Raw genomic sequence first — 12,175 nt, 5'->3', positions numbered from 1 at the left:
GGCGGGAGGACATCAGGATCGCCGCGTCTGACAGGTAAGTAGCGACCCCCGACCCCCTGCTATGTCGCTGTTGAGATCTGCCTGTGTGGCAGCTCACTAGCGACCACTTAGCGATGCACCAGCGATCCTGACCGCGTCATATCCTGGTCGGGATCGCTGGTACATCGCTAAGTGTGACAGTACCTTTAGTGATCAATAGAGGTCCAAATTGATCTAATAATTAGCAAATCTACCCTGCGGATCCTCAGAGCAGTCAGTTTCCTGGGGCAGCACTCTTCCTTACAGTGCAAGTGTGACTAAAGGGCCTGTCACACTAAGCGATATCGCTAGCAATATCGCTATAACATCACTGGTTTTGTGACGTTATAGCGATATTGCTAGTGATATCGCTATGTCTGATACTTACCTCCTACTGCTCCCCCGCTGGTTATCGCTGATTGCGCGAGAACGTCCTGGACCGTTTCTCGTCGTCAGCTTCCTGCTGTGACGAGTGACGAGCGTGGAGCCGGGCGGGAGGACGCAGGATCGCCGCGTCTGACAGGTAAGTAGCGACCCCCGACCCCTGCTATGTCGCTGGTGAGATCTGCCTGTGTGGCAGCTCACTGGCGACCACTTAACATGCACCAGCGATCCTGACCGCGTCATATCGCTGGTCGGGATCGCTGGTGCATCGCTAAGTTTGACAGTACCTTTACAGACCTTATATTGTTTATATTTTTTGTGCATGGTATGCTTAGGATGGTGGGCTAATCCCCACTATTGTGTGCACTCCATACTTAGGTTACTTATGCTAATAGGCTAGTTATGCACTCATGCTTCTGATAATGAGCTAATCCTCACTATTGTTGACTCTTTTCACTTGTGCCATTATGTCAATAGTTATATATGCAGTATAGCACTTATGCACTTTTTTTTAGCAATGTGACACTTTACCCTTTGTTTATACACTAGTGGTTAAATTTCCTACAGTAGGTTATAAATTTTAAACGTGGGGTTTTTGCTACAACATTTTTTTGTGCTTGATGAGTTTCTGCATAAACTATTTATTGTAAGGTGCAATTGCAGTAACTTATGCCCTTTTATGTCTACATTAGCAGTAATGCTCTGTTAATTAATTTTAATGTAATACAATTTGTTTGGTTGGCTAAAACTCTCCTGAACCCTAGTTCTTGCTTAAGTGTCTTTACAAAGGGAATTTGATGTATTAGTTTCCTAACAAAGAAGCATGCGCTATAAAGCTTGGTAATGCTGTTCTGAAGCAGGACGGATTTCTTCCTATGCTGCAGCAGCATTGAAGAGCACACGGTTCAGACCAGCAGCAATACCAACCAGGAATTTGGGAAACAGGAGCGCGGCCCTGCACACGAAATAAGATAAGTGCACACCGATATTGTAGCACCGCCCCTTTAAAGGTCACAGACAGGACAGCTCAGCACTGCAAGCAGTAGTTGCCTGTTTCAGGGTCCAAACATTCTAGGGAGCGATGGGAACCAAAGCAGTAATTGCTGAAGTAGGAAAGTCCTTCATAATTAAAGCGCTTGTTGCCAGGAGAGTACATTATCCCCAACAAACTTATCACTGGGTGTTTAACTGTTGGGACCCTCACAGATCCTGGAACGGGCCATCGTGAGTGGAACAGATGTGTGCAAGACCCACCTTCCCTACATTCACAGGGGCAGATTCATCAAGACTGGTGTACACACGCTTGCTCTACTCCAATCTTGTTGGAGTAGAAGGCGCCACATTCATTAAAGGGGTGAACACTTAAATGGGTTGTCTGGTCAAAACCGGTAAGTGTGCAGTAGGGTGACCGGATCTCATATGGGGGGGAAAAAAAATGTCAGAATCTTGTTCGTCTGGACCCCACAAAACGATTCCCCTTTCCAGATATTGAGAGAGCCAAAATTTGAGCTCGATCAAACGACGTTAACCCGTGCCGCTCGTCGCTCAAAGTTTGAAAAAATCCAAATTGAGGTATTTTAAGATTTAGGTATTTTGCATAGTCTGTTAGACTATAAAGAATGTGACAACAACATTGCAGAAATAGCCCTGACCAAATTTTCGAACCATTTGTGGCATTTGAATGCAGAGTTGGTGGGATTATCGTTTTTTGATCCCACCATTACAGACAATGAAAAGTTGTTAATGGCTAATAAATTGCTCAGTAGCACAGATGAACCATCAGAGCACGCTAACCTACATGAGTTGATAATTTTACATAGTTATCTAATCTATTCTAGAGCTTTTGTTAAAGTAGTTTTTGAAACGTCAGAATATAATGCTCGGCATTTGCTTACAACTTGCAGGACATATTGCTTTTGTTCTTCATCTTTTGTCAGAAGGTCGTTAAAGTCGGTTACTTCCTACCTCTTTTAATTTTTCTTTCCTAACTTTTGGATTTACAACCCTAGCGTGCTCTGATGGTTCATCTGTGCTACTGAGCAATTTATTAGCCATTAACAACTTTTCATTGTCTGTAATGGTGGGATCAAAAAACGATAATCCCACCAACTCTGCATTCAAATACCACAAATGGTTCAAAATTTGTTCAGGGCTATTTCTGCAATGTTGTTGTCACATTCTTTATAGTCTAACAGACTATGCAAAATACCTAAATCTTAAAATACCTCAATTTGGATTTTTTCAAACTTTGAGCGACGAGCGGCACGGGTTAACGTCGTTTGATCGAGCTCAAATTTTGGCCAATATCTGGAAAGGGGAATCGTTTTGTGGGGTCCAGACGGACAAAATTCCGACATCGATTTTTTGCGGTCACCCTAGTGTGCAGTCACTGTGACCGCAGACTCATGAATCTCCCCAGAGCACGCACTGCGCTGTGGAGATTCGCTGGTTTCTGACCCGGGACCAGAGCGTATGTATGAGTTATACATACCCCAGCCAGTGATGCAGATGGCCAATGGTCATGTCCACCTTTACGCATGCGGCCTCGGCCACTGCCTGGGGGTATGTATAACAAACATACCCTCCGGTCTCTGGTCTAAAAACAGCAAATCCTTGCAGCGCACACTGCATGCGCTAGGGAGGGGGGATTCATAAGTCTGCAGTTACACAGAGTGACTGCAGACTTGCTGGTTTTGACTGGACAGCTCATTTAATTAATTCAGCATTTCTGGTGTAGAAAACATTGTCATATTTGATGTGCGTTGTGGCCATGCCGCCATCCCTTTCCCAGCTCCATCTATTACGCGACTTTTCAAAGTTTTTACACTGGCTTAAAAGCCTTGATGAATTGGCCCCATGGTCTACAGAACTTCAGCTTTGCAAATTATTATGGCCATTGAGACATTAAAGTGTATTACACGGCACAAAAACATTGGCATGGCGAAACCCCCACTGATCACCATCCTAACTCGCTAGCCACAGACGCTGCTCGGCTGCATGGTCCCGACCTTAAACCTTGAGATTGTGAGGGTGTCACAGGTTAAAAGATCAGGACATGATGCTTTGCCTGTCAGCATTATGAAGGCACAGTTACTCAAACTCACATTTGCTGACATCCCTAGGACCTAGTACATACCCAGAACACTAGTAAGGGTACATATATTGTATTTAAGGCCAGCATGTTGGCTCAGTGGTTAGCACTGCAGCCTTGCAGCGTTGGGATCCTGGGTTCAAATCCCACCAATGACAAAATCTGCAAGGAGTTTTTTATGTTCCCCCCGTGTATGGGTATGTAAAATTTGCAAGAGATTCTATAATACAAATATGATTTCAGTGACAGCATCATGGGAAGAAAAAAATAAAAAAAACAGACATTAAACTAACCTTTTCCAAGCAGATTTCACAGAAGGAAGAGCCTTTGAGAAATACAGAAGGTGCAGTGTTCAGATGGATAGAACTTGTGCAAAGGTGTGATAACATCTCAGACTGTGCAAGACGTTCCTTTAGGTGCAGTGTGGACCCATTAGTGAAGTCAGTGTAAGGGCAGTATCCTGGAGAAGTCCCGAAGGCAGGAAGCCGAAACTTGTGAAGGTTCCCGTGAAACCGGCTTAAATGCACATTTGTACAGCAGGGAACCGAGTGAGAAGGGTGAAGGTGGCAGGGAGACAGACGATTTTCCACACATACATTTGAGAAGTTGGGTGCGCGGTTGTTGCACGGCCCCAATGAAGACATTTTTTTAAAGGGACTTTCAGAAGACAAAGGTAGAGATGGGGCAACCTGACAAGTGATGGTGCCAGCGAAATTTTTGTCCAAAACAGGTGACGGCGGAATAAAACCATTCCCGTTGAAACGAATATCAGAAGTGCAAGAAGTGCCATTAGAGCAGAGTGCACAACAGCTTACTTTGGGTCCACTTTGAAGATGGATTGGCTTTACGGTAGGAGGTTGGATTTTGGAGAGTGAGAAGCTAGAAGCGCGAGGTTGGAGTGGGGGTGGGGGAGGTGGTGGTGGGATATCCTTCAGTTCCACGGAAGGTCTAATGCTTGCCATGTTGTCTTTCTGGAAGAAAAGGAGACATGACTAGATGAAACATATAAAGCATCTCTGACAGAAAGCAACAAGACAATTACAACAATAATGAAGGGCACTAAGGGCCCGATTTGTCTTCCACCTTGTAGTGATTAAAAAACAAAACAAAAAGTATTTGCTAATCTTTCATGCACCAAATTCATTAAAGTGATGCACGGTTTATGACTATTGCTCAGAGTCAAAGAGTCCTTTTACTCCCAGTCTAACCATTTAAAAGTTTACTGAAAAAATAATTTTTCTATATTACGCAAAGAGTTACACTTGCAACCCTTTGAAAAGTTGCTAAAGCATCAAGAAACCATAAACCACGCTCACAGCGGGGGACTATAAAGACTAACAATTGCAATAGTGAATCTGACCTGAAGTTTCCACTGACAGATGCTGGAAAAAAATCCCCCCCATGGTTAGCCCATTGCCTACATGTAGGAGCCAGAGGCATGATCTTACCGGTGTCTCTCCCGCAGCAGGTAACGCCTGATCAACAGCTGAGAAGCAATTGGAGAGCTTCCATAACCAGGGCTCAGCATCCTTCTCCTGCCTCTGAAGCCATCCCACAGGCTTACTACAGAGGTTCACCTTCTCATTGCCTTCCATTATACAGCCACTTGCAGCACTTCAGCATCCTATAGGGCCATCTTTCTTTCATTCTTCCTTGTTTAAAAAAAGAAAAAAAGTGAACATTAACTCTCCTTATTTCTTACCCGGCATCAGCATTGCCTTTTCATCACCAAATTTAAAAAAAAAAAAAAAAAAAAAACACACACAACACACCATCTCAGAAGAGATCATTTATATTTGTGGTCAATACTAAGGACTGACACAGGATTTATTCCTTACAAAGGACCTGGAGACAATCTTTATGTGTGGATGAAAGACTATTCCAGCAGCCAAATAGGAAAGGATTCTTTACAGTTAGGGTACAGTTACACTTAGCGATGCACCAGCGATTCCGACAACGATACGACCTGGTAAGGATCGCTGGTGCGTCTCTAAATGGTCGCTAGTGAGCTGCCAAACAGTCACATACTCAGAGGCAGCAGCGATCCATACAACGACCTCGGCGGTCGTTTGTATCTTGTCACACAGCAGCTATTCAGACGACTCCCGCCTGCGTCCATGTGTTCTGCGTCGCCATCGAGGTCGCTTGTTGGCGTCAAACACTGTGATGCACGCTGGCCAGCAGGACACCAATGATGAAGAAAATGGCCCAGATCATTAGAGCACGATCAGCAAGATCGCAGCAGGGGCTTGGACGCCGCTGAGCGTCACAAAATCGGTGACGCTTCAGCAATCTCGCCATGTGAGAAAGGGCTTTTAGAGTAGTTAGAAAGCCCAAGAGATAGTGATGGCAGACACTAGCAGGTAAAAAAAAAAAAAAAAAAGAGGGACAGATGCTTTTCTGACAAATGACATTGTGGGAAATAAATAATGTAGCAATAAAGGATGCATAACAGGTGCAGAAAAGTCCAACCTACATGAATACGTCAAGGGCAGCACTGCAGCCTTGCAGCACTGGGCTCCTGGGTTCAAATCCCCCCCAAGGACAACATCTGCAAGGAGTTTGTATGTTCTCCCCGTGTTTGCGTGGGTTTCCTCCCTGTACTCCAAAGACATACTGATAGGGAATTTAGATTGTGAGCCCCATCAGGGACAGTGATCCTAATGTGTGCAAACTGTAAAGCGCTGCGGAATATGGTAGAGCTATATAAAAATAAAGATTATTATGAAACTGCCCATGTAAATGGACCCTAAACTCACATACAAAATGTGGTCATGCGTCATATTTTGTATAGGCCCAGGGTGCTCAGCCATTCACACCTTACCGCAAAACATACAATCTTTTCTCTCCGGCCACCCAATTACGGTACATTTTCCTGTTCTACTATGCCTGTTTATTCATGTATGGATGCTGCACCTAAACTTACAGAGGACTTGTCGAAAACGCGACTAGTTTTAGCTCTTATTTTATTTTACACCAGGAGGGCGAATGTTAATTAATTGCAAGCAACAGGATGCCAACTACTTGACTTTTACTATTAATGTAATTGGGGGGGGGGGGGGGGGCAGCACCATACAGAAGGCCTTTCTATATGCAAGTCCCAAAATACGGAAGTTGTTTTTCTGGCTGGAGTGGCCAATGTTCTTTTTTTTGCTGTTATTTGTAATAGCAGCGGTTTTGCCATCATTATGAAAATTACAACCAAGATGACTCCAGCAGCTTAAAGAAGGCAACTAATACGCTTATTAATCCTAATTTCTAGTCTTGTACACAACTGAAAGTCAAGAAAAATGGCTGATAGCAGAACAGAAGACACAGCAGCACATAAGACGCAGCAGTGGAAACCAAAACTGATGGTAAACACCGCTCTCCGGGAAACGAAACTAATCATAGCTGGCTTGGATGTGATGGGACTGATGAGGGCAATCCGCGGGAGAACCTTGTCAGAGAGGAAGAGGACTAGAATGCTAGCGCCACCTATTGGAGACAACAAAGTCAATATTGACCGTTTAACAAGCCTTACAATATGACTGAGGACAAGAAGCCAAGTCAGACACCTTTCGAGGTATTTGCCCCTCATCAGTGCAAGTCAGGAGGTCTGATCTGGCTGGGTGAGAGTCCTCGGACGGGTTGTAAGAGGGAACATTTATCTTGTGCAGACTGCCAAGCTGACGTAAAGAGATATTTTATGGCCTAGAAACGTGGTCGGAGATACTTCTTGGTAATTAAGGTAAGCAGTTCAAGATTGGGCACATTGTTTCTTCCCCATACCTGTGGTTTTAAGCGCTACAAAATGTTTTCAGTTGTTTTTTTCTGATACATGGGGCCTGTCATCTTAGTTATTCTTCCACAATAACAATGTGGGAAAGGAAATAGATATCTGATTCCATTCACCCCACCCTCCCCCCATTTAGCATTCCTGGCACCACATTCTGAATTTTAGGCATCACCACCAAAGGAGCATGGCCTATCAGAACTTGAGAGTGATCGTGGGCCAAAATGAAGCCTCAACTCCTCTATTGGGGTGTTTGCCATCTTGTGCTACTGGAAACAATTGCTTCCTATTTTGGAAGGTAAATGTCTGAAAAACAGCAATTCTGTTTTTTCAACCCATGATCACATCACTGCGAAGGCAATGGAAGCTGCTATACGCTTGCAGCAGAAACAGAGCCATTTAAATGCTAGAGGCAAAGGTCGGCTGTAAAACACAGCCAGCACATGCCCTAGATGGAGCATGCTCGGTTCTTGAGCCTGCACGCTTTGACATACACGTACATCAGAGATTAAGACTAGAGTTGAGCGAATTTGCTTGAAAACAATCACCAAACCTAAATTTGCCATATTTGTGCCATATTCAGGCCGAATTTACGTTTGATGATCGGTTCCGAAGATATCTGCTCAACTCTAGTCCCACTGACATCCGCCGGCGATTGTAATCTGAACCTTACAAAGTTAGCGCAACTCTAAGCCTGGCTAGTGAAACAGCCCCAATGTATATGGATTATTCGCCCCTTGCCAATACTCTTAGCAGGTCTGCTTTGGGCTCCATTTCGGAAGACACGCTACCGTGCTCCACCAGCCAGATGAGAGTTGGCGACAGACTGGATGTGTAATTCAGCCTCCTCCACATCATCCACTACACAGCGGTCATTACACGGTTACACTAGGCATCTGTACGTTTCGCACACGTCCATCTTCTGGACAACCCCTTTAAATCTTAATGTTTTGCTATACAGCAGGGTCCGTAACATTGGTCAGATCTCACACTGCAGAGAACGGAGGAATTTCTGCTTTACAATAATATCATGTTCCGGCCTTCTAGATTCATAAGCTTATTAGTCAATTAAAGGGGTTATCTGGTGAAAACTAGCAGGGGGGTCCCGGAGGCGAGACCCTCACCAGTTATCTGAATGGCGGACTTTTCTCACTGTTGGAATGGCGCTGGGGTGGCGCATGTGCGACCGCTGCTCTAGTCCCTCCCCATGGGGCTGCTGCACCCCATAGATCATCAACGGAGTGGCGGTCAAGAAGCAGGGGTCCGCCCAAGCAGGGATGCCAGCAGCCCCCCTGTGCCCAGCAGCCCCCCTGCCAATATAAGCAGTCACCTACAGAAGGGGCTCACACTGGGCAAGCGATCAGCTGCCAGGAGTCATGGATGCGGCTGGGTGGGATAACGCAGACATTGGGGGGTCCCAATACCCAGAAACCTAACAACAGGAGCAGACTGGCGGCAGCAGAGCCCCCGCACCTGGGCAGACACAAGGTCACAGCTCTGGAGCACACACACCCTGCTACAGGGACCCCAACAGGGGCAGGAGGGCGCCCCGACCACCGACCCACCGCGCAGAACTCCCCGCCTCAACACTCACCTGCCCCCGCTACAGTCTCACAGCCCCCGCTCACATCCTCCTTTGTGTCTTCTCCCCCTCACACTTCCGCCTAGTGATGTGTCGTTCGTGAACGATCCGATACAAAGAGCCGGCTCCCTGCTGTGAACGAAATGAGGCGGTTTTTTTTTTCTGGCGCCTGGACGCAGTGAAGCCCACTGTGACTCATCTGGGGGGAGGAGCGGTCAGGAGAGGAGGAGCTGTGAGTTAACCCTTCAGTCCCAAATATCTCCTGCCAGTTCCTCCATGGCACATATAGTGTGTGACTGTGTAAGAGGAGGGACGCAGCACATTGTCGTCATCATCATCTGCAATGACCTGTGCGTTACCTTAAGGCTGTGTGCACACGCTGCGGATTAATCCGCACGGATTTTCCAAAAACCGCAGATAATCCGCAGGTCCAAAGACCTGCGGATTATCTGCGGTTTTGCCTGCGGTTTGGTCCTGCGGATTCACTATCTCCACAATGGTGGAGATAGGAACCCGCAGCGGTTTCCGCAGAAAGAATTGACATGCAATTCTTTCTGCGGATTCAAAACCGCAGCAAATCCGCGCGGTTTTTTCCGCAGCGTCGGCACAGCGTTTTTTGTTTTTCCATTCAAATGAATGGTACTGTACACCGCAGCTAAAACTGCTGCGTATCCGCAGCGGCCAAAACCTCTGCGGAAACGCAGCGGAATCCGCAGCATGTGCACACAGCTTTAGGGTATGTGCACACGCTGCGGATTGGGGGTGCGGATTTGGCCGCTCGGATTTTGTAAAATCCGCAGGTCAAAACCGCGCGGAAAAATCCGCACCGTCTGCACTGCGGTTTTGTATTCCCATAGGGAATAATGGTACTGTACACCGCAGCAGAAACCGTTGTGGAACCGCAGCAGAATCCGCAGCGTGTGCACACAGCCTAAGGGAGGGGAAGTAATATAAAGTGATTTTAGGTAAAACCTGTGGAGAGATCTCGGGCCAGCCCCAATCATTATATAGGGTGAAGCTGGTGTCACACTTGCATATTTTGCAATCCGTGTGAAATTGGCTGCACACGGATTGCAGTTTTGTGTCATCTGAAAAACACACAGGCACAGGGAGACGCACGGATCCGCAGCTACACGTCTGGAATTAACATGGAGCACTATGGAGCACGGATCCAGGACAACACGGGTCCGTGTGCTTCCGTGTGCAGGAATCCGTTCTGTGGCACTGAGCATGCTCGGAAGCGAGGGATGTGCTGTATGGGACCAGTCTGCAGACATAATATAGACTATGCCCGCATGCTGCTCTGTCATACAGTGATCTTTCCTGCCTCACTAGAAGGGCTAGTGCCCTGTGCTGTGGTAATGATAATAAAATGTATTGGGAGCATGTATGGGGGCGCCTGGTTAGGGGCTGCGTTCACACTAGTGCAGAGGCGGACATAGACTGTAGTGGGCCCCTGTGCAAGAAATTTTTCGGGCCCCCCCCCCTTCATAGGGCAACAAAGTTATTTGTTATCTAATATTGAGTCTATGCAGGGCTGGATATAATATCTGTATAGAATATAACGTTACCCCCCATAGAATATAATGCAGTCCCCCCCCATATAGTATAATGCAGCCTCTCCATAGAATATAATGCAGTCCCTTATATAATATAATGTAGCCCCTCCATAGAATATAATGCAGCCCCTATAGAATAGAATATAATTCAGCCCCCCTATAGAATATAATGTAGCCCCAAATAGAATATAATACAGCCCACCTCCCCATAGAATATAATGCAGTCCCCCCATATAGTATAATGCAGCCTCCCCTTATAGAATATAATGTAAAATGTACCCCCATGGTATATAACACAGCCGCATAGTGTATAGCCCAGCAACACATGGTATACAACCCACCATGGTATATAGCCCACCAGGGTATAATACAGCCCAGCATGGTATATGGCCCCCCCAGAATGGTATAATACAACCCAGCATGGTATAATACAGCCCAGCATGGTATATAGCCCAGCATGGTATATAGCCCCCCCAGCATGGTACAATACAGCCCAGCATGGTATAATACAGCCCAGCATGGTATATAGCCCCCCCAGCATGGTATAATACAGCCCAGCATGGTATAATACAGCCCAGCATGGTATATAGCCCCCCCAGCATGGTACAATACAGCCCAGCATGGTATAATACAGCCCAGCATGGTATATAGCCCCCCAGCATGGTATAATACAGCCCAGCATGGTATATAGCCCCCCCAGCATGGAACAATACAGCCCAGCATGGTATATAGCCCACCAGCATGGTATAATACAGCCCAGCATGGTATATAGCCCCCCAACATGGTATAATACAGCCCATCATTGTATATAGCCCCCCCAGCATGGTATAATACAGCCCAGCATGGTATATAGCCCCCCCCAGCATGGTATGATACAGCCCATCATTGTATATAGCCCCCCAGCATGGTATAATACAGCCCAGCATGGTATATAGCCCCCCCCAGCATGGTATGATACAGCCCATCATTGTATATAGCCCCCCCAGCATGGTATAATACAGCCCAGCATGGTATATAGCCCCCCCCCAGCATGGTATAATACAGCCCAGCTTGGTATATAGCCCCCCAGCATGGTACATAGCTCCTCCAGCATGGTATATAGCCCCTCCAGCATGGTATATAGCCCCCCAGCTTGGTATATAGCCCCCCCAGCATGGTATATAGCCCCCCCCAGCATGGTATGATACAGCCCATCATTGTATATAGCCCCCCAGCATGGTATAATACAGCCCAGCATGGTATATAGCCCCCCCCAGCATGGTATGATACAGCCCATCATTGTATATAGCCCCCCCAGCATGGTATAATACAGCCCAGCATGGTATATAGCCCCCCCCCAGCATGGTATAATACAGCCCAGCTTGGTATATAGCCCCCCAGCATGGTACATAGCTCCTCCAGCATGGTATATAGCCCCTCCAGCATGGTATATAGCCCCCCAGCTTGGTATATAGCCCCCCCAGCATGGTATATAGCCCCCCAGCATGGTATATAGCTCCTCCAGCATGGTATATAGCCCCCCAGCATGGTATATAGCCCCTCCAGCATGGTATATAGCTCCTCCAGCATGGTATATAGCTCCTACAGCATGGTATATAGCCCCCCAGCATGGTATATAGCCCCTCCAGCATGGTATATAGCCCCCCAGCTTGGTATATAGCCCCCCAGCATGGTATATAGCCCCCCAGCATGGTATATACCCCCCAGCACGGTATGATACAGCCCAGCATGGTATATACCCCCCAGCATGGTATGATACAGCCCAG

General features: G+C 46.7%; 1 protein-coding gene across 8 annotated transcripts in view; it reads right to left on the bottom strand.

Moving 5' to 3' along the window:
- Nucleotides 1–9,026, bottom strand: part of MARF1 (meiosis regulator and mRNA stability factor 1) — a 55,892-nt gene extending 46,866 nt beyond the window's left edge. For 2 of the 8 annotated variants that reach the window (XM_073542919.1, XM_073542923.1), the window contains exons 1-3: nucleotides 8,863–9,026; nucleotides 4,942–5,145; nucleotides 3,787–4,464 (exon numbers count right to left, since the gene is read on the bottom strand). In XM_073542919.1, the coding sequence (XP_073399020.1) occupies nucleotides 3,787–4,464; nucleotides 4,942–5,088 (825 nt within the window). In that variant the 5' untranslated portion in view covers nucleotides 5,089–5,145; nucleotides 8,863–9,026. The remainder of the gene's footprint in view (nucleotides 1–3,786; nucleotides 4,465–4,941; nucleotides 5,146–8,862) is intronic. The other 6 variants (XM_073542915.1, XM_073542917.1, XM_073542921.1 and 3 more) reach the window with 5 other exon arrangements.
- Nucleotides 9,027–12,175: the final 3,149 nt, after the last annotated feature.

This window comes from Dendrobates tinctorius, unplaced genomic scaffold (genome assembly GCF_039654945.1).
Source record: "Dendrobates tinctorius isolate UK_male_01 unplaced genomic scaffold, ASM3965494v1 ptg000129l, whole genome shotgun sequence".
NCBI classification, from domain to species: Eukaryota; Metazoa; Chordata; class Amphibia; order Anura; family Dendrobatidae; genus Dendrobates; species Dendrobates tinctorius.
This window is presented reverse-complemented; position numbering and strand designations above follow the sequence as displayed.